We start from the raw sequence: 18,664 nt of genomic DNA, 5'->3' as shown, positions 1-18,664 counted from the left end.
ATTGTATGATTATGTGCACATGGTTGTTTGGACTGGAGTTGGGTTGAGGTGGGTCCTGCTTTGTGTTGTAGGCCAAGATACCCAGGGCGGACCGGTTGTCCCGAAGACCCAACGAGCGGTCCAGATAGGCTGTAGGCCCCAAGAGGTCGGACCAGACGTGCCGAGGCTCGGAGAGTGGACCAGGCCGACTGAAGGCCCGGTGCGGGTGGACCAGTCATACTGTACACTCAGAGAGTGGACCAGGTGGATTGAAGGCCCGGTGCGAGCGGACCAATCACACTGTAGACTCAATGTATATGGTTAGAATCGGAGGGTGGACCAGGTGAACTGTTGGCCGGTGCGGCGGACCAGTCACACAGTAGACCCGAAGTGCATGGTTGTTCTGTGATCGGATATGATATGGCATGTTATGCGTGTATGGTATATGCGGTTGGTATTTTGGGGATATCTCACTAAGCTTTCGGGCTTACAGTTGTGGTTTAATGTTTTTTCAGGTTCTTTAGGAGACCGTGGCAAGGCGAAGGCGTCATCGTACCGCTCCTCATGTTTATGTTGTGATGTGATTCTGGGAATACTCTAAATAAATTGCATTGAAAACCTTTTTGTAATAATTTAAAGAGATTGGGTTGTTTTTGAAAAATTTAAATTGGACGGAATTTTTCGGTCGTTACAAAATGACAGACATAATGTTAGAATCTCAATTGATAGCAATCAGGATGGTAAGGATAGTGCTCATCATTCTTTGAATGAAACTAGTACCAGTTGGGATGGTAGTCATTTTTTTATTGTAACTAATCCTAGTCTAGAGCGTGTTCAGAGTGTTGATCTACTTGTCTTGCAACCTGATATGACTGGTTTTGAGACTCTTAGAAGTTATGAGGAAAATAGTTTGTCTAATCGTGTAAGTGTTAGGAGATCTAGTCGTGAGTCTAGGTTTCCTCATAAATTTAATGGTTTTGTTGTGGAAGGAAAGTATAAATATGGTATTGAGAAATCTATTAATTACTCTTTTTTAAATTTTGATAATAAGTGTTTTATTGCTAATCTTAATAAAACTATTGAACCTCAAACATATTATCAAGCTTCTATTGATCTTAATTTGATAGTTGCAGTGAATGAAGAAATGGAAGCTTTGAATAGAAATCAGACTTGGATAATTACTAATTTACCCTCGGTAGAAAATCAATTGGATGTAAATGGGTTTTTAAAATAAAATATACGTCTAATGGTGAGGTTGAAAGATTTAAAGCTATATTAGGGCCTATTTGTTTGGGTCTTAATACCACTTAATAAGGGGTATGTCTGAATCAGTAAGATTCAGACCGTTTGTTTACATCTTATTTTGGGCTCTTAATCTGAATTTTACCACTTACCGATTCAGATTTGCAATCCTATCTGAAATTAAAAAAGACGCCCTAATCCTTTTGTGTTCGGCTCGTTCAATCGCGTGGCTTCCATCGACATCTCCAGCCACCGAAAGATCTTCCTCCCTATCGCCATCTCCTGCCGCCATCTCAGCTCACCCTACCGCCCCGTCGCATCCCTCTCAGCCTCGCCATTAACGACTCCAGCAGCAGCAACATCATCAGGTTCGTTTTCTTCTCTTTTCTCCTCCTTTTTTCTCGTTTTCTTTTTCAGATGTTGCTTCAAACCAGATGCGTTTTCTTCTCATTTTCTTGTTTTCTTCTTGCTTTTCTTCTCTTCCTCCATATCGCCATCCTTTTTTCTGATGTTTTTTTTTCTCGTTTTTTCCCCTGTTGTTCTTCAAAATCTGCTATTGTCTATTGTATGTGAAATTTATAATTGGAAATACCTTCATTGAATTCTAAAATTATGTTGATGAGACTTGATCTCTAGTTGCTGAATTGTGATTGATTTGTGTCGTTATATGGTGTTTATATTTTTTTAATATGTATTTAAGAAATTTATTAGGTTATTTTCTAAACAAACACATGAATTCAATAAAAAATAAAACAGAAGGGTAAAATGGTCATTTTAATAATTCAGCACAACAATTCAGATGTCCTAACCAAATAACATGTTAAACATTCAGCTCTTAAAATTTCAGACCCTTTTAAAAATTCAGATCCTGCCAAACAGCCGCTTAGTGAATAAAGGGTATAGTCACAGAGAATGTATAGATTATGAGGAGACATTTTCTTCGGTTGCAAAAATGGTTACTATTAATTGTTATTACTCTTGTAATTAATTATATTTGGTCTCTTTTCCAACTTGATGTTAATAATGTTTTTTTATATAGTGAGCTTGATGACGATGGTTTACCTTTTGGGTATCATTCTAAAGGTGATAATCAGGTTTGTAAACTCTTAAACTTTTTATATTTGCTTGAGAAAAAAAAGGCAAATGCATCATTTTAAGTATTTTTAAAAAAAATTTAGACCAAAATCGCAACAAAATACTTATTTTGGACCAATGGTGTTGGTCCACTTTTTCGACCAAAGTGGAGATTTTTAATATAACACATGCATCGTTTTTACAATTTTATTTATAATTCACTAATTTATTAAAAACTAATTATTTAAGTCAATAAGCATATTTAGCTCATCCAAACATTATATAATGTAAACCCAATAAAAAAAACCTTATTATACCCATTAGTTAAGTAGGAAAATGTACAAAAGCAAGTTTTTTAACGTCAAACAATCGATTGCATTCCTAAACGAATAAGAAAAACAATGTGTTGTTGATTGTGGCTGAGCTTTTTGTTTTTATAATATTCAATAAATGCAAAGAAACATATGTTGATTATCAAACATTTCTATTTTAAACAATGCCCAATTAAATTTAATAATTTGCAAGGGTCACAAGGTGCTATTTTCTTAATTTACTAAGCCATGAATGGGTATCTCTATACTTTCAAAAAAAAAAAAAAGTATGCACAGATCATTATATGTATAACAATAACAGTATTATTCACAAGGATTCTTAATTAATCTCCTGTAACTAGTGACAACAATCGGAATGTAGTATATGCATGAGCCATCATCTCCCCGACCTGAACTTGGGCTTGGGTGCTGAGGTGAAGTCCATCTGGTTGTAGTTGTAGTCCCTTCGCATCAACTGTTATTACATTCGGAAGCTGGATTCCAAGTTGAGCTTCTCTAACCTTTTCTACATAAGATCCTTCACCAGAAGCTAAAGCAACCTATAATTTTAAAAAATAAAAAATAAATCATGTTGCTCGAAAAAATCGTTTTATAAACCATTTAATTAACATGCCATACAATTTACAATGTAATTACACTTTTTTCTTATACCATTGACATGTATATTGATGTTTGATGTTTCCTTCTTAATTTGAAATATCATTGTATTTGATTCGAAGCTAATTAGAGAATATTAGTGACCAATATGAATATTGTCTAATTTGTGTAATGATGTGGAATTTTTCAAAGGTAGGAGTGTGTGACACATTGATACTACCATTGTAAAATGCATCCTTCATGATGATTTATCTTCTAGGTATTGTTATATATAGCAAAGACATATTATATCGGGAAACTTTTCGAGTAGATGGAATTACGGAGAGAAAAAAATTAGTTAGTGACACGAAAAAATGTCTTGTCTTGTTTTTGTTTGTTTTTTTTTTTAATCTAATTTTAGATATAATAACTAATATATTAGATATATTTAGAAAATTAGTATTAACATAATAATCTCACATTTCAATAAAATAATTCAAAAAGCCCACATAACCTGTAAATAAAATAAGAGATTTTCAAATATGTGTCTAGGGCACATATAAAAAAACATTGATTAGAACAAATATTACCATAATTAAATGGTAAATTCATTTATTAAGGAGATTATTAATGTATTTTACATTTAATTAATGATAATATTCATTATAATAAATAAATTTCGTATTTAATTATTGATAATATTTATAACAATTAATGTTTTTTATATATGCCCTTACTATACATATTAGAAATTTCCAATATATAATGTTTACACAAATAAATGGTTAATCCTAAACTGAAATAGTTTACATTATAAATTTGATTAAAAAAAAACAATCCATGCATGTATAAGTAAGTGACAGATAAATATCAGATTAATACATAATTACATATTGTTCCATCAAACACCATTTTATTATATAAATCAGCAAAAAAATAAAACAGAATTATGAGGACCCACAAATAAAGAAAGTTTTTTCATTTAATATATATATATATATATATATAATTTATTTTATTATTTATTTTACTTTAAACCTTTTTTTCATGAACAAAACCCACCTAACTCGTTGGACTAGTGCATCCGGTGTGTGCGCCTAGTGCCATTACAAAACAAAGTGGGCCAAACAGCGTTTGCATTTTTAATATTTTGTTGGTAGAGTGTTAGACACGACTATCAAGATCAACTCTTTGTCGATTTTAATCAAGTTGAGTTCATTGACTCAACTCGTTGACCAAAATCCAATCAAGAAACCATAGTAATCGGAAATATTTTGATCAAATCAGTAAAAAAGAAAAACGCAAGAAATTAATACCTGAATTACGGGAAGCAAAGGCGAATTTAGATCAGTTCTTAAATCGATATATAATCTCTGCAATTTTCCTTTATACGATTCAGCATCGGTTATGTTAATCGTGTCTCTCTCCCCTTGAAACCACAACACCGCCCTAATCTCTCCGCCGCGTTCCACCGCCACCGCCGCCCTCCTTTTTAACCGTTCGTAAAGTCTCCCACCACGCGACCACTCATCAATCCCACTCCCTCCAATAGCACACGGCACCAACCCCACCACCGGAAACCGCCGTGGATCGCCGTCGATCAGCGCATTCGCAAACGCCATTCCTGGCCCAACTCCACAAGTCTTGTTGACGTCGATATCGGCATGAAGTGGTTCTTCTGCGTCTTCCCAATTCAGATCACCACCCAATCGTAGAATCTTTCCGGGACTGGACTGGATTTCCGGTGGGATTATTCCGTCCCAGTTTCTTTCGATCACGCCGCCTCTCCCCGCCATGTTGCTTTGTCCGGCGAGTATGAAAATGTCTTTGATAAGATGGATTGAATTTGGAGAAGTGGTGATGAAGTCAGCGAGTTTCACGTGGCTCTCCCAATAGCAGTATGTTATGATGAACAGGAAGAACATGGTTAGGTTAACGCCATTTTTGGCCATGGGATATTAATTAAACCCTTTGGAAAAATGGAAAATATAAAGTGAGGAAATTAGCAAAAGGAGATCATGAATTGGGCATGTGCAATATTTTGATTGTTTTATGTTTCCAAAAGCAACTTTAGTCTTCTAATGAAAGCGAAGATTGGATTGTTTAATGGGTATTTTACCTGAATTAAAGTCTAATTACACTACAAAACAATTAATTAAACATACTTATCTGTAATAATTTTTATTTTTTTAAATGATTCTTTATGTAGTAATATTAATTTTTGAGAACACGTGAATCATATAGTTTTTTTTAGTTGTTTATGGAGGAGAATCTTTTTGAAGTTGTATTTGAAACAATATCTTTTATGGGATTAAGTTTTAAAAAATATCCTTTTTAGGGATTAAGTTTCTAGAAAACATATCCTTTGATTTATTTTTAATACTTTATTATTTATTTTGATACATTTGTGATTGAAAAATAAAAAATTTCATGGTATCTCTTTTTGACTAGGGATGAAACTTTCACCCGACCCGATGTAAAACCCAGGTGACTTGCCCCAATCGAGGACGGGTATTCCCCGTCAAAACGGGTACCGGATACAAGGCTAGGGATCCCTATTATGCTAAAACCGGAGATAGTGCTGGGGTCGGGTATAACAATCTCCAACATATCCCGTCCCCGCTTTGATGACTATATATATATATATATATATATATATATATATATATATATATATATATATATATATATATATATATATATATATATATATATATATATCGTCATTTTTCATTTTGATGCTTGTTAAACTCTATGATTGATGTAAATAGAATCTGATTATAGCATCTCCTTTTGATCTCTTATTAACCTTGGTTTTGTTGTGTAAGTTGAGTTTATTATGTTGATAGATTGGAGATGGGTTGGGGATCGGCCGGCGATGGGGGATGGGCTGGTGAAAAGCCCAAAATACAAAGGGGTTGGGATTTGATTCACCACATTCGTCGGAGATGGGGATGGGGATAACGACGATCCTAGACACTCAGGGATGGGGACAGGGATGGTCAACCCCATCCCAAACCCGCCCCATTTCCAACCCCATCTTTAACTCATCAACTATATGTTGGTGATTTTATATCACTAATGTTATTTAAGTGTAATGGGGTTAATTTGTTGATCAATGTCACTTTCACAATTATTGAACAAATCGGTATGGTGTAGAGTGCACATTTGTTTAATTTTGTCTTTGTTGAAAGTATATTGCTATTTAGGGGCAAAGCCCCTGAACGAACGGGGTCTGGGGGCAGCGCCCCTGGGAGCGGGGTCCAAGGGACGACAGCCCATGGCGAGGTCCAACGGGCAGAGCCCCTAGCTGGGGTCAAATGTACCCAGTTTTGTGATCCATATTGTAGACCCGGATTTAAGTTAGTTTATGATCGTTTTTTGGACAGTTTTAAGACTTAAAATTGTTAAGGCAGTTTTAAGACAGGAAGTTTTTCTGGTTATATGATCATTTTCGAAATCAGTTGTTGGTACTCTTCTTCTTCATAACATCTTGAATATTCTCTGTTCTGTTTCTTAAGTTTCTGAGTATTATCCGATTAAAGATTGGGAGTACCACCCAAATACTTTAATCTGAAAGTCTTTAACACGATTCTCAAAATTTCCAAGCCTTTTTATAACCCACTTTCTAACAAAGATTAAAGTAATTCTGTGATCATGGCAAATGGTGATTCTGTGAAGGAAATGACAAGTAAGTTTGAAAAACTGAACAAGTTTGAAGGGCAAGATTTTCGTAGATGGCAGAAGAAGATGAAGTTTCTCCTTACCACTCTGAAAGTGGTGTATCTTCTGAGTACGCCCATGCTAGTCTTACCAGAATCTGTTGAAGATGAACCTTTGGAGGCAACAAGAAGAAGATTAAAGTGGGAAAATAATGATTACATATGTTGTGGTCATATTCTCAATGGTACGTCTGACTCTCTTTTTGATATCTATCAAAATTTTGAATCTGCAAAAGAACTGTGGGATTCTCTTGAATCCAAGTACATGGCTGAAGATGCTTCTAGTAAGAAGTTTCTTGTGTTGGAATGCAAGTGAGGGTGGTATAGTTGGTTGAATTGGAAATGGCAAGTCCCTCTTAGCAGGATTAGTTGAGTCTTCTGCCAAGTATAAGTGATCTGCTAGGGTAATTAGGCAGGTAGCCTTTATTTCAGGAAGGGAGACTCAATTTTTTTTTTTGGAAATTGAGTAGTCAGATGAGAGATAAGCAGGCTGGTTCCAGCAACATCGATTCAGTATGGATGGCAGAATGGATAGAACAGTTATAGATAGTTGAAGTATCTTCAAGAGTCGTTGGGAGCGACTAGGAGATTGCGATGGAGTGTAGTGACCGGTGGGAGTCCGGTAACCCAGATATCGGCGGATTAGTTAGACTAGGGTAGTCTCAGTGCATCCGGTAGGCGGATGAGGGGCAACAGAATTTTCAGTCGGAGGAAGTAACACTAAGGAAATTATGGAAAACAGAAGATTTAGTATGTACCATTAGTAGTGACCAGCACTGTGAGTGGCTGGAGTGATGGACAAAAGGGTTAAAGTCACCAGGGAGGGTGTTGAGGCGTATTGTAGGTCAGTTGACCATAGAGAACTTCGAGGACGAAGTTTAGTTAAGTGGGGGAGAGTTGTAACACCGGAAATCTGAAAGGTCAAGAAAGGAAAGTAGAAACCCTAAGTTAAAGAGGGTTAACTTGGCGAGTCTAGGAAGGAACTCGGTGAGTCGGAGCGGGATTCGGGTGTAAAGTAAGTGACCGACTCGGCGAGTCGGCAAGTGGACTCGGCGAGTCTGGTCTGGGTTGGGAAACCCTAATTTTGGGACTTGGTACCCTATTTAAGCATCTTATTCTCTTCCCTAGGGCTCATTTGCGGCCCATATAGTCCAGAACCAGAAACCCTAAGCCTCCATTGTTGCTCATTCAAGCTTTCTTTCCATTTTGGGTGATTTGAAGGAAGAAGGAAGAAGGCACCCATTGGGGATTCAAGGATTGGCAGTAGATCCAGAGTTTGTGAGGTCTTCCAGAACATTTGAAGGTAATGAGTTGCTACCTTCCCTCTTTTGCATATAGATCAACCTTTATCATGAGATTTGGGGCTTTTAGGACAAGTTTATGAACCATTTCGAGTTAGAAGCCCAGATCTGAAGTTGCTACTTCAGATCTAAGTGTATCTTGGCCTAGAGAATCATAAAGCATCAGTTTATGGGTTGATTGTTAAGCCCCTTTGTCTCAAACCCTAGTTTATAGTGTTTTGAGCCTAGATCTCCTCAGCTACACGTAAAGTTTGCCACTTTACGTAAGGAATAGGCTTTAGAAGAGTTGATCTACAGTTTGGAGTACATGCATGACTCAAAATCCTCTGAATATATGAAGGACTGAATAGACTCGGTGAGTCCCTCTAGTGGACTCGGCGAGTAGTATGAAGATGGAGACGAACTCGACGAGTTGGACGAATAACTCGGTGAGTCTGTTGAAGATTGCCTCGGACTCGGCGAGTCAAGTCGCGAAACCCCAACCCCTTCGAGTTAAGACTCGGATCAGTGAGTTGAGTGGGGACTCAGTGAGTTGGTCAGGTCAGGACTCGGAAATCGGTAGACTCGGCGAGTCAGGGGCTGACTCGGCGAGTCGAGTCGCGAATGAAGGGTTTTCTGAGCTTATGAACTCGGTGAGTTAGTAGGCTGACTCGGCGAGTAGGGTCAACCCGGAAGGTTGACTGTGACCAGGACTTTGACTTTGACCAGAGTTGACTTAGTTGACTTTTAGAGGACTGTCAGACTAAGTGTCATATTGATATTGGTAGCTTGGAGAGCTGGAGGAGCAGCGGCTCAGAGGATTGTCAGTTAGTAGCCAGAGGATTATCGACAGAGCTCAGCAGTTCAGGTGAGTTTCCTTCCAGTAGGAACGGGTCTACGGCCACAATGCTGGCCCGATTAGCTAGCAATAGTTTCCAGACTTCGGTTCGATGCAGTAGTTAGTATGTTTGATGCCTTCGTGGCTCAGACAGGATTTATGTGTTATGTGTTCCGGGCTACGGCCCGATGCAGTATGCAGTATATGTGTGTTCATGCTAGTTGATACGTTTATGTTATGCTTTGTCCAGTTAGTCCGGACTTAGGTCCGATGCAGGGGACAAGGTCCCAGTCCGTTTTCCGGACTTCGGTCTGACGCAGGGGGCAAGGCCCTAGTTAGTCCGGACTTAGGTCCGATGCAGGGGACAAGGTCCCAGTTAGTTAGTCCGGACTTCGGTCCGATGCAGGGGATAAGGTCCCAGTCAGTTTCCGGACTTTGGTACGATGCAGGGGGCAAGGCCCCAGTTAGTCCGGACCTCGGTCCGATGCAGTGGGCAAGGCCCAGTATGTGCATTATATGTTATTATATGTTATGTGGTAGATTGGGGGAGCTCACTAAGCTTCGTGCTTACAGTTTTCAGTTTTTGTTTCAGGTACTTAGTTTTCAAAAGAGGAGCTCGGGAAGATTGCAGTGCACACACCATAGTTAGTTAGCCTGGGAATGTTTGACTCTGATAATGAGATTATGTTATGACTTATGATACAGTTTTTATAAATATGATTTTAGTAATGTTTTTAAAGAAATTTTTAGCTGTGATTTTTGGGTTGTTTCAAGTTGGTATCAGAGCCTTGGTTTGAGGGATTCGGACATACCCTCGGGCGTGTCTGAACTCAAACTAAGAGATTGGTATAAAGGTTTTCAAAAGGAAAAGACAGTTTTGTAAAAAGAATTTTGATAAAGAAAACAGTTTTAGTAAAGCAAAAGAATTCAAAAAGAAAGGAGTTTTGGTAAGAGAAAAGGGTATGGTGCTTGCAATCAGCCGAGCTCAAGTAAGTACTCCTAAATTATCTATACATGTTTATGATTATCGGTTTCAGTTTCAGCTTTAGTTCCAGTTTCGATTTCAGTAGAACAACATGCTAGTATAGGACTAAGGACCTAGGAGGATGCCTTATGTGCCTGCTTATGTGTTTCAGCCTTATGAGAATTGCATGCTAGTATTGAGTAGACAGCAGTAGGATAGCCTGTTTAGGTTATGCCTGATAGTATGAGTTCAACATTGTATGCTAGTACAATTTCTTGATTATGAGAATAGTTTACACGAGTGTGTTCCCCTTATCCGAATGTTGCTTGCTCTGTGCTTAGCGGGACTCTGAGTGATGGGAGCTAGCCATTAGTTGAATACGTCACCTCACATGTGACCAGGGTTGAATAATCTCAGAGTGCTGGATTTGGCCCTATAGCGCAGCTCTTGTCTGAGTCTAACCGTTGTGGGGATGAGCCTTTTGCTCGAAGGATTATCTAAGCCTCGTCACATGTGATGGTATTCAGGTGGTGGCTAGGTGGCATTACGAGGAGGCCTTGAGCAGCTGAGGACTGTTTGGGTGGAGTAAGAGGTTCCCTAGGGCAGGCCTAGGATGAGAGTAGCAGAGATCAGTAGTAGAGAAAAGGGGACTTGGTGAAGTTGAGGTAACTCTTGAGGAAAGTACGGATAGATGTGGAAGGTAGTATGGGTCTGTACTACTGAAAGCAGAGGATCCGTACTCGATTCAAGAGGGGCCAAGGCAAAACCAGGGAACTAGTAGAGTGTGTAAGAGATCCCTCAGCAGTAGTGTGTAAATTGATCAGGAATTGTTATATTTTCAGCATGGTGACATTACGCGAGTTACCAGTTAGCAGTTCAGGTATCGAGGAGGGATCTGGCTCGGGCTCCGGAGCCGGGCAGCTTGATGATCAGATGAGGGATTTCATTTTTGCAGAGATCATGCGCAACATCATTGATCAGACTCCTGTGATTTTCGGCTCGGTTAGAGAGGCCATTGTGGAGCGTATGGACAGTCATCCTGAGGCCTTTAAGGCCGGGATAGTTTCAGGACAAATTGAGGCTCGTCTAGATCCCGATTCTTATGGAGTTCAGGGATCCATCAGGGAGGGAGATCCCATTTCTAGTTTTTGCCATCAGGGGACAGGAGTAAGTGGGGCATCCTGTCTCCAAGAGAGACCTCTGCATGATTGGATAGTTGAGGAGGTTTTGTGAGCCATTCGCGAGGATCTGCCCGACATGGTCGTGAGGATCACTGATAGGTTGATGGCGAAGCTCCAGGATCAAATAACTGTTGTTCAGTCGATGGGCGGTGTCGATGAGGTAACGCATGAGTGAGAGACGGGCAGGGAGTCACAAATGAAGAGGAAAACGGATGAGTCTCAGGTAGCCACAGGTTCGGGTAAGAGGCCCAAGGGTTCGGATTTGAGGACGAGGGACTATCAGAGCCGCAGACGATGCGGGAAATACGGTAGGACGTACATGGGTGTGTGCAGGCGTAGAAGTGGTGGCGATGTTGGATGTTTCAAGTGCGGCCAGATTGGTCATTCTAGCAGAGATTGTGTTGTTACCATCGCCCAGGGACTTGATCTGATATGTTTCCATTTCAGTCAGAGGGACCACAAGAAGGCCCACTGTCCGAGTTTGTATACAGCAGGGCAGGTGCCAGCTCCTGCCCCTAGGACTTCGAGAGCCACCAACAGACATCAGGGCCGGGCAAGGGCGCCCACGGCTCGGAGCCGAGTTTTCCGGTTGATTTTAGCAAGGATTCGAGCAGCACTGAGTGATGGAGGTATGTATCTTTTACCTCCCTGTCAATTATTATTCAAGTTATTATTGTTATGTTGCTGCATTGATATCAATAAGTATATGTGTTGGAGTATTATATTACCTACTTGTGATGGAGTTTTATGCCATCTGCATACCTTGGAATTAGAATGGTGAATTGGAGGTCGTCCCCTCTAGGGCAGGTTATTTCGGATACAGTAACTGTAGCATGTATCTGTAAGATTCAGTAGTGCCTCACTACTAGCGGAAGGTGTTAGTCGGGTAATGATCAATTATATTCATAGTAGTGACAATCCAAAGTTTCTATTGGAGTAGCTAGCGGTCGGTAAGGAAGTGGGTTAGAGATGTCCACCCTAACCGCAGGCTCTCGGGATGCAGTCATTAAAACAAGTACAGTTAAGGATTGAAGGGTGCTCGGTTAGTTAGTAAGAATGGTTCGGATCTGGTAAAAGTTAGCTGGAGCGCCAGCAGAGATAAACGTTGGCGGGCAGCAAATCGCCTTTTAATGGAAGAAAGGATGGGGAATCCTTTCGACCAGTGAGCCGTAAGGAGTTAGCCGAATCTAAGTAGGGGAGAACCCTCCGAGTATACAAGGATAAGAGCACGCAGACCCAGAATGAGTACACGACCTCGGAGAAGAAAAGATAGTAGTGCAGCGATTGATGGATTGAGGAGTTCAGGATTGGGAGTTTGAGGAACTTCCCAATAGTTAGTTCATGTAATTGAGATGGCTAGAAGCTGGTTGGGAATCCAGGATTGGAGGACCGCCTGTAGGACTATAGTGAGTCGGAATGAGGATCCTGAGAACGGTTAGCAAGAGATGCTTTCGTATTGAAAGCCGGTGGCAGTGTCAGCATGCAGGGTTGTGTAGATTCAGGAGTGGGGAGTTTGGAAACTTCCCAACAATAGTTTCTTGTATCCGGATTAGTAAACGGTTGGGTTGGGAACCAAGCCGAAGAATTCCTCGACGAAGCGCTAAGTATATCAAGGATGTAAGATGTCAAGGTTGATGCAGTATTCGATGACTGATGGCTGGTTTTGAGAAATCAGGATGAGGAATTACTAGCAGGACTAGGGATAGTCAGGATGTCCTCAGATAGTAGTAATGTTGTAAGTCTGCGGAGGTAGCCGTAGCATTCACAAGCAGTCAGATAGTAGTGTAGTGTTACAAGTCTACGGGGGTAACCGTAGCATTCACTAGCAGTCAGATAGTAGTAGTAGTGTTGTAAGTCTGCGGGGGTAGCCGTAGCATTCACTAGCAGTCAGATAGTAGTGTAGTGTTGTAAGTCTGCGGGGGGTAGCCATAGCATTCACTAGCAGTTAGATAGTAGTAGTAGTGTTGTAAGTCTGCGGGTGTAGTCATAGCATTCACTAGCAGTCAGATAGTAGTGTAGTGTTGTAATTCTGTGGGGGTAGCCGTAGCATTCACTAGCAGACAGATAGTAGTATAGTGTTGTAAGTCTGCGGATGTAGCCGTAACATTCATCAGGTTAGTAGATAGCATGAGCACGTTGTTTGGACGCAGGGGAAACAGTAGTACCCACCAGTTCGGGTGCATCAGTGAAGATATGGGAATCCACGGGTCAGATTTCGGATTTCTCAAATGAGCCAGTTATGGTTAAGCCGGCGATTCGACAATCGGATCGTCACCTCAGTTATGAGATCATGAGAGTAGTGGACTGTTGGGTTCGTGTATGTTAAGGGTTACCGTTAGTCTGGGAGCCGCCATGTTATTAGTCGCGGAATTGATGATGCAGGATGTGACGTTGGGACCTGATCGGTGGATCGGGAGGTTATTAGAGCCACAGTGACAGGATAACTAGTGGAAACTAGTTCCAGAGAAAGATTTCGTTCAAAAGTCGTGGGAGCGACTAAGTGAGGAGTCCTTTGACTCCACAGTTGAGTTGGAACTCGGTGTTGCATATAACCGACGAATGATTGGAGACCAGGAAGGTCTTGAGGTATTTTGGGAAGCAGTAATATAGGCATGTTCAGTGTTTCATGCAGTTCAGTGTTTCAGGCAGTTCAGTGTTTCAGGCAGTTCAGTGTATCAGGCAGTTCAGTGTTGCAGGCAGTTCAGTGTTCGAATAGTTTCAGAGTTATGGACAATATTAGTATATGTGTTGGAATGCAAGTCAGGGCGATATAGTTGGTTGAATTGGAAATGGAAAGTCCCTCTCAGCAGGATTAGTTGAGTCTTCTGCCAAGTATAAGTGATCTGTGAGGGTAATTAGGCAGGTAGCCTTTCTTTCAGGAAGGGAGACTCAATTTTTTTTTTGGAAATTGAGTAGTCAGATGAGAGATAAGCAGGCTGGTTCCAGCACCATTGATTCAGTATCGATGGCAGAATGGATAGAACAGTTATAGATAGTTGAAGTATCTTCAAGAGTCGCTGGGAGCGACTAGGAGATTGCGATGGAGTGTAGTGACCGGTGGGAGTCCGGTAACCCAGATATCGGCGGATTAGTTAGACTAGGGTAGTCTCAGTGCATCCGGTAGACGGATGAGGGGCAACAGAATTTTCAGTCTGAGGAAGTAACACTAAGGAAATTATGGAAAACAGAAGAATTCAGTATGTACCATTAGTAGTGACCAGCACTGTGAGTGGCTGGAGTGATGGACAAAAGGGTTAAGTCACCAGGGAGGGTGTTGATGCGTATTGTAGGACAGTTGACCATAGAGAACTTCGAGGAAGAAGTTTAGTTAAGTGGGGGAGAGTTGTAACTCCGGAAATCTAAAAGGTCAAGAAAGGAAAGGAGAAACCCTAAGTTAAAGAGGGTTGACTCGGCGAGTCTAGGAAGGAACTCGGCGAGTCAGAGCAGGATCCGGGTGTAAAGTAAGTTACCGACTCGACGAGTCGGCAAGTGGACTCGGCGAGTCTGGTCTGGGTTGGGAAACCCTAATTTCGGGACTTGGTACCCTATTTAAGCATCTTATTCTCTTCCCCAGGGCTCATTTGCGGCCCCTATAGTCCAGAACCAGAAACCCTAAGCTTCCATTGTTGCTCATTCAAGCTTTCTTGCCATTTTGGGTGATTTGAAGGAAGAAGGAAGAAGGCACCCATTGGGGATTCAAGGATTGGCAGTAGATCCAGAGTTTGTGAGGTCTTCCAGAACATTTGAAGGTAATGAGTCACTACCTTCCCTCTTTTGCATATAGATCAACCTTTATCATGAGATTTGGGGCTTTTAGGACAAGTTTATGAACCATTTCGAGTTAGAAGCCCAGATCTGAAGTTGCCACTTCAGATCTAAGTGTATCTTGGCCTAGAGAATCATAAAGCATCAATCTATGGGTTGATTGTTAAGCCCCTTTGTCTCAAACCCTAGTTTATAGTGTTTTGAGCCTAGATCTCCTTAGCTACACGTAAAGTTTGCCACTTTACGTAAGGAATAGGCTTTAGAAGAGTGGATCTACAGTTTGGAGTCCATGCATGACTCAAAAGCCTCTGACTATATGAAGGACTGAATAGACTCGGCGAGTCCTTCGAGTGGACTCGGCGAGTAGTATGAAGATGGAGATGAACTCGACGAGTTGGACGAACAACTCGGTGAGTCTGTTGAAGGTTGCCTCGGACTCGACGAGTTTGTTCTTGGACTCGGCGAGTCAAGTCGCGAAACCCCAACCCAATGAGTTGAGTGGGGACTCAGTGAGTTGGTCAGGTCAGGACTCGGAAATCGGTAGACTCGGCAAGTCAAGGGCTGGCTCGGCGAGTCGAGTCGCGAATGAAGGGGTTTCTGAGCTTATGAACTCGGCGAGTCAGTAGGCTGACTCGGCGAGTAGGGTCAACCCGGAAGGTTGACTGGGACCAGGACTTTGACTTTGACCAGAGTTGACTTAGTTGACTTTTAGAGGACTATCAGACTAAGTGTAATATTGATATTGGTAGCTCGGAGAGCTGGAGGAGCAGTGGCTCAGAGGATTGTCGGTTAGCAGCCAGAGGATTATCAGCAGAGCTCAGCAGTTCAGGTGAGTTTCCTTCTAGTAGGAACGGGTCTACGGCCACAATGTCGGCTCGATTAGCTAGCAATAGTTTCCGGACTTCGGTCCGATGCAGTAGTTAGTATGTTTGATGCCTTCGTGGCTCAGACAGGATTTATGTGTTATGTGTTCCGAGCTACGGCCCGATGCAGTATGCAATATATGTGTGTTCATGCTAGTTGATACGTTTATGTTATGCTTTGTCCAGTTAGTCCGGACTTAGGTCCGATGCAGGGGACAAGGTCCCATTCAGTTTTCCAGACTTCGGTCCGATGCAGGGGCCAAGGCCCCAGTTAGTCCGGACTTAGGTCCGATGCAAGGGACAAGGTGCCAGTCAGTTAGTCCGGACTTCGGTCCGATGCAGGGGATAAGGTCCCTGTCAGTTTCCGGACTTCGGTCCGATGCAGGGGGCAAGGCCCCAGTTAGTCCGGACCTCGGTCCGATGCAGTGGGCAAGGCCCAGTATGTGCTTTATATGTTATTGTATGGTATATGGTAGATTGGGGGAGCTCACTAAGCTTCGTGCTTACGGTTTTCAGTTTTGGTTTCAGGTACTCAGTTTTCAAAAGAGGAGCTCGGGAAGATTGCAGTGCACACACCATAGTCAATTAGCCTAGGAATGTTTGACTCTGATAATGAGATTATGTTTTGAATTAATACTCGAAAAATTATGTTATGACTTATGATACAGTTTTTATAAATATGATTTTAGTAATGTTTTTAAAGAAATTTTTAGTCATGATTTTTGGGTCGTTTCAAATGATTAGGGTTAATATTAATTATCCTTATAGTGATAATTCTGTTTCCATGGCTTCTAGTAGTACTAGCAATAATTTTCATAAATCTAAATTATGTCATGCTAGACTAGGACACATTCATTACAATAGATTAAAAGACATGTCTAAAATGAGTTTAATTCCTTCTTTTGATATGCAAAATAATGAAAAATGTAAAACATGCATGCTAACTAAAATCAATAGACAACCTTTCAAAGATGTTGTTAGGGAAAGCAAGGTGTTGGATCTTATACATAGTGATTTATGTGATTTCCATGCAACACCTTCTCTTGGAAACAAGAAGTATGTTGTTACTTTTATTGATGATGCATCTAGATATTGTTATATCTATTTGCTACATTCTAAGGATGAAGTACTTGAGAAATTTAAAATTTATAAACAACAAGTTGAACTTCATAAAAATGAATTAATAAAAGTATTGCGTACTGATAGAGGTGGTGAGTATTATGATCCAGTTTATTTTGAATCAACTAAAAAAATACATCAAACCATAACTCCATATACACGACAAGAAAATGGTGTAGCTGAAGGGAAGAATAGGACTTTGAAACAAATGGTTAATTCCATGTTGTCATATTCTAGTTTAAGTGAAGGGTTTTCGGGTGAGGCAATGTTAACTGCATGTTACATCTTGAATAGAACTCCAAATAAAAGGACTAAAAATACTCTTTATGAACTCTGGTGTAAAAAGGTACCAAATTTGAGTTATCTCAAAGTTTGGGGTTGTAGAGCAGTTGTAAGGCTCACTGAACCCAAAAGCAAAACATTGGGTGAGAGAGGTATAGATTGTATCTTTATTGGATATGCTGAGCATTCCAAAGAATATAGATTCTATGCTTTCGAATCTAATGACTCTATGTCTGTAAACACAGTGATAGAGTCAACAGATGCTATCTTTGATGAAGAAAGATTTACATCTATACCTAGACCAAGGGACAAGATTCATTAATCTTCCAGCAAGAGTAATACTCAAGTTGAAGACTTTTCTGGCTGTGCAATTTCTGTACCTGAACCTAGGAAAAGCACCAGAGATAGAAAAGCGAAGTCTTTTGGATCTAATTTTCAACTTTATCTAGTTGAAGGAACAAGGAATGAGACTATATGTCAACATCAATATTGTTTTAATATTGAGGAGGATCCAAAGACTTTTAGCGAAGCTATGGCTTCTAGGGATATTCATTTCTTGAAAGAAGCAATTATGGATGAAATTGATTCTATCATGCATAACAATACTTGGGTATTGCCTGATTTACCTCCTGGTTACAAGGCATTAGAATGTAAATGGATCCTCAAAAGAAAAATGATGGTGGATGGTACAATTGATAAGTACAAAATCAGATTGGTTACCTAAGGCTTTAGACAAAAGGAAGGCATTGATTTCTTTGATACTTATGCTCCTGTTGCCAAAATTTCCAATATTAGATTATTATTAGCTCTCGCAGCTATACATAATCTTGTGATTCATCAAATTGATGTGAAAATCGCATTCTTGAATGGTGACTTGGAGGAGGAAATATACATGAAACAACTTGAAGGGTTTGTGATGCGTGGAAATGAACACAAAGTGTGCAAGTTGAATAAATCATTATATGGTTTGAAACAAGCACCAAAACAATGACATCAACAGTTTGATGATGTTGTCTTGTCTAATGGTTTTGCATTAAACCAAGTTGACAAGTGTGTATATAGCAAATTTGATACTTCTGGTAAAGGAGTCATGATTTGCTTATATATAGATGATATGTTGGTTTTTTGGTACTGATTTAGAAGAAGTTGATAAAACCAAGAAATTCTTATCATCTAGTTTTGATAAGAAAGACATGGGGGAGGCTGAGGTAATTTCCCTTTATACGATTCATCATCGGTTGTCTTAATCGTGTCTCTCTCCGCTTGAAACCACAACACCGCCCTAATATCTCCGCCGTGTTCCACCGCCACCGCCGCCCTCCTTACCAACTGTTCATAAAGTCTACCCCCACGCGACCACTCATCAATCCCACTCCCTCCAATAGCACACAACACCAACCCCACCACCGGAAACCGCCGTGGATCGCCGTCGATCAGCGCATTCGCA

At 40.6% G+C, this 18,664-nt stretch overlaps 2 protein-coding genes across 2 annotated transcripts in view; both read right to left on the bottom strand.

Annotated features, from left to right (window-relative positions):
• The window catches only part of LOC145099295 (uncharacterized), a 43,562-nt gene extending 42,049 nt beyond the window's left edge, over positions 1 to 1,513 (bottom strand). Inside the window, exon 1 of the mRNA XM_079036886.1 lies at positions 1,374 to 1,513. Within this exon, the coding sequence (XP_078893012.1) occupies positions 1,374 to 1,513 (140 nt within the window). The remainder of the gene's footprint in view (positions 1 to 1,373) is intronic.
• A 1,362-nt stretch (positions 1,514 to 2,875) lies between these two features.
• On the bottom strand, positions 2,876 to 5,259 carry LOC145096934 (putative carbohydrate esterase At4g34215). Its single transcript, XM_079034326.1, has 2 exons — positions 4,520 to 5,259; positions 2,876 to 3,166 (listed from the first exon to the last, which is right to left on the bottom strand). The coding sequence occupies exons 1-2, from the start codon at positions 5,153 to 5,155 to the stop codon at positions 2,951 to 2,953; spliced, it is 852 nt and encodes a 283-aa protein (XP_078890452.1). The 5' UTR covers positions 5,156 to 5,259; the 3' UTR covers positions 2,876 to 2,950.
• Between the last annotated feature and the right edge of the window lie 13,405 nt (positions 5,260 to 18,664).

The sequence above is a fragment of the Lactuca serriola genome, chromosome 4 (genome assembly GCF_051521515.1).
Source record: "Lactuca serriola cultivar US96UC23 chromosome 4, Lser_US96UC23_V15, whole genome shotgun sequence".
Lineage (NCBI taxonomy): Eukaryota > Viridiplantae > Streptophyta > Magnoliopsida > Asterales > Asteraceae > Lactuca > Lactuca serriola.
Note: the sequence above shows the minus strand (reverse complement) of the source record. Positions and strands in the feature narration are given on the sequence as shown.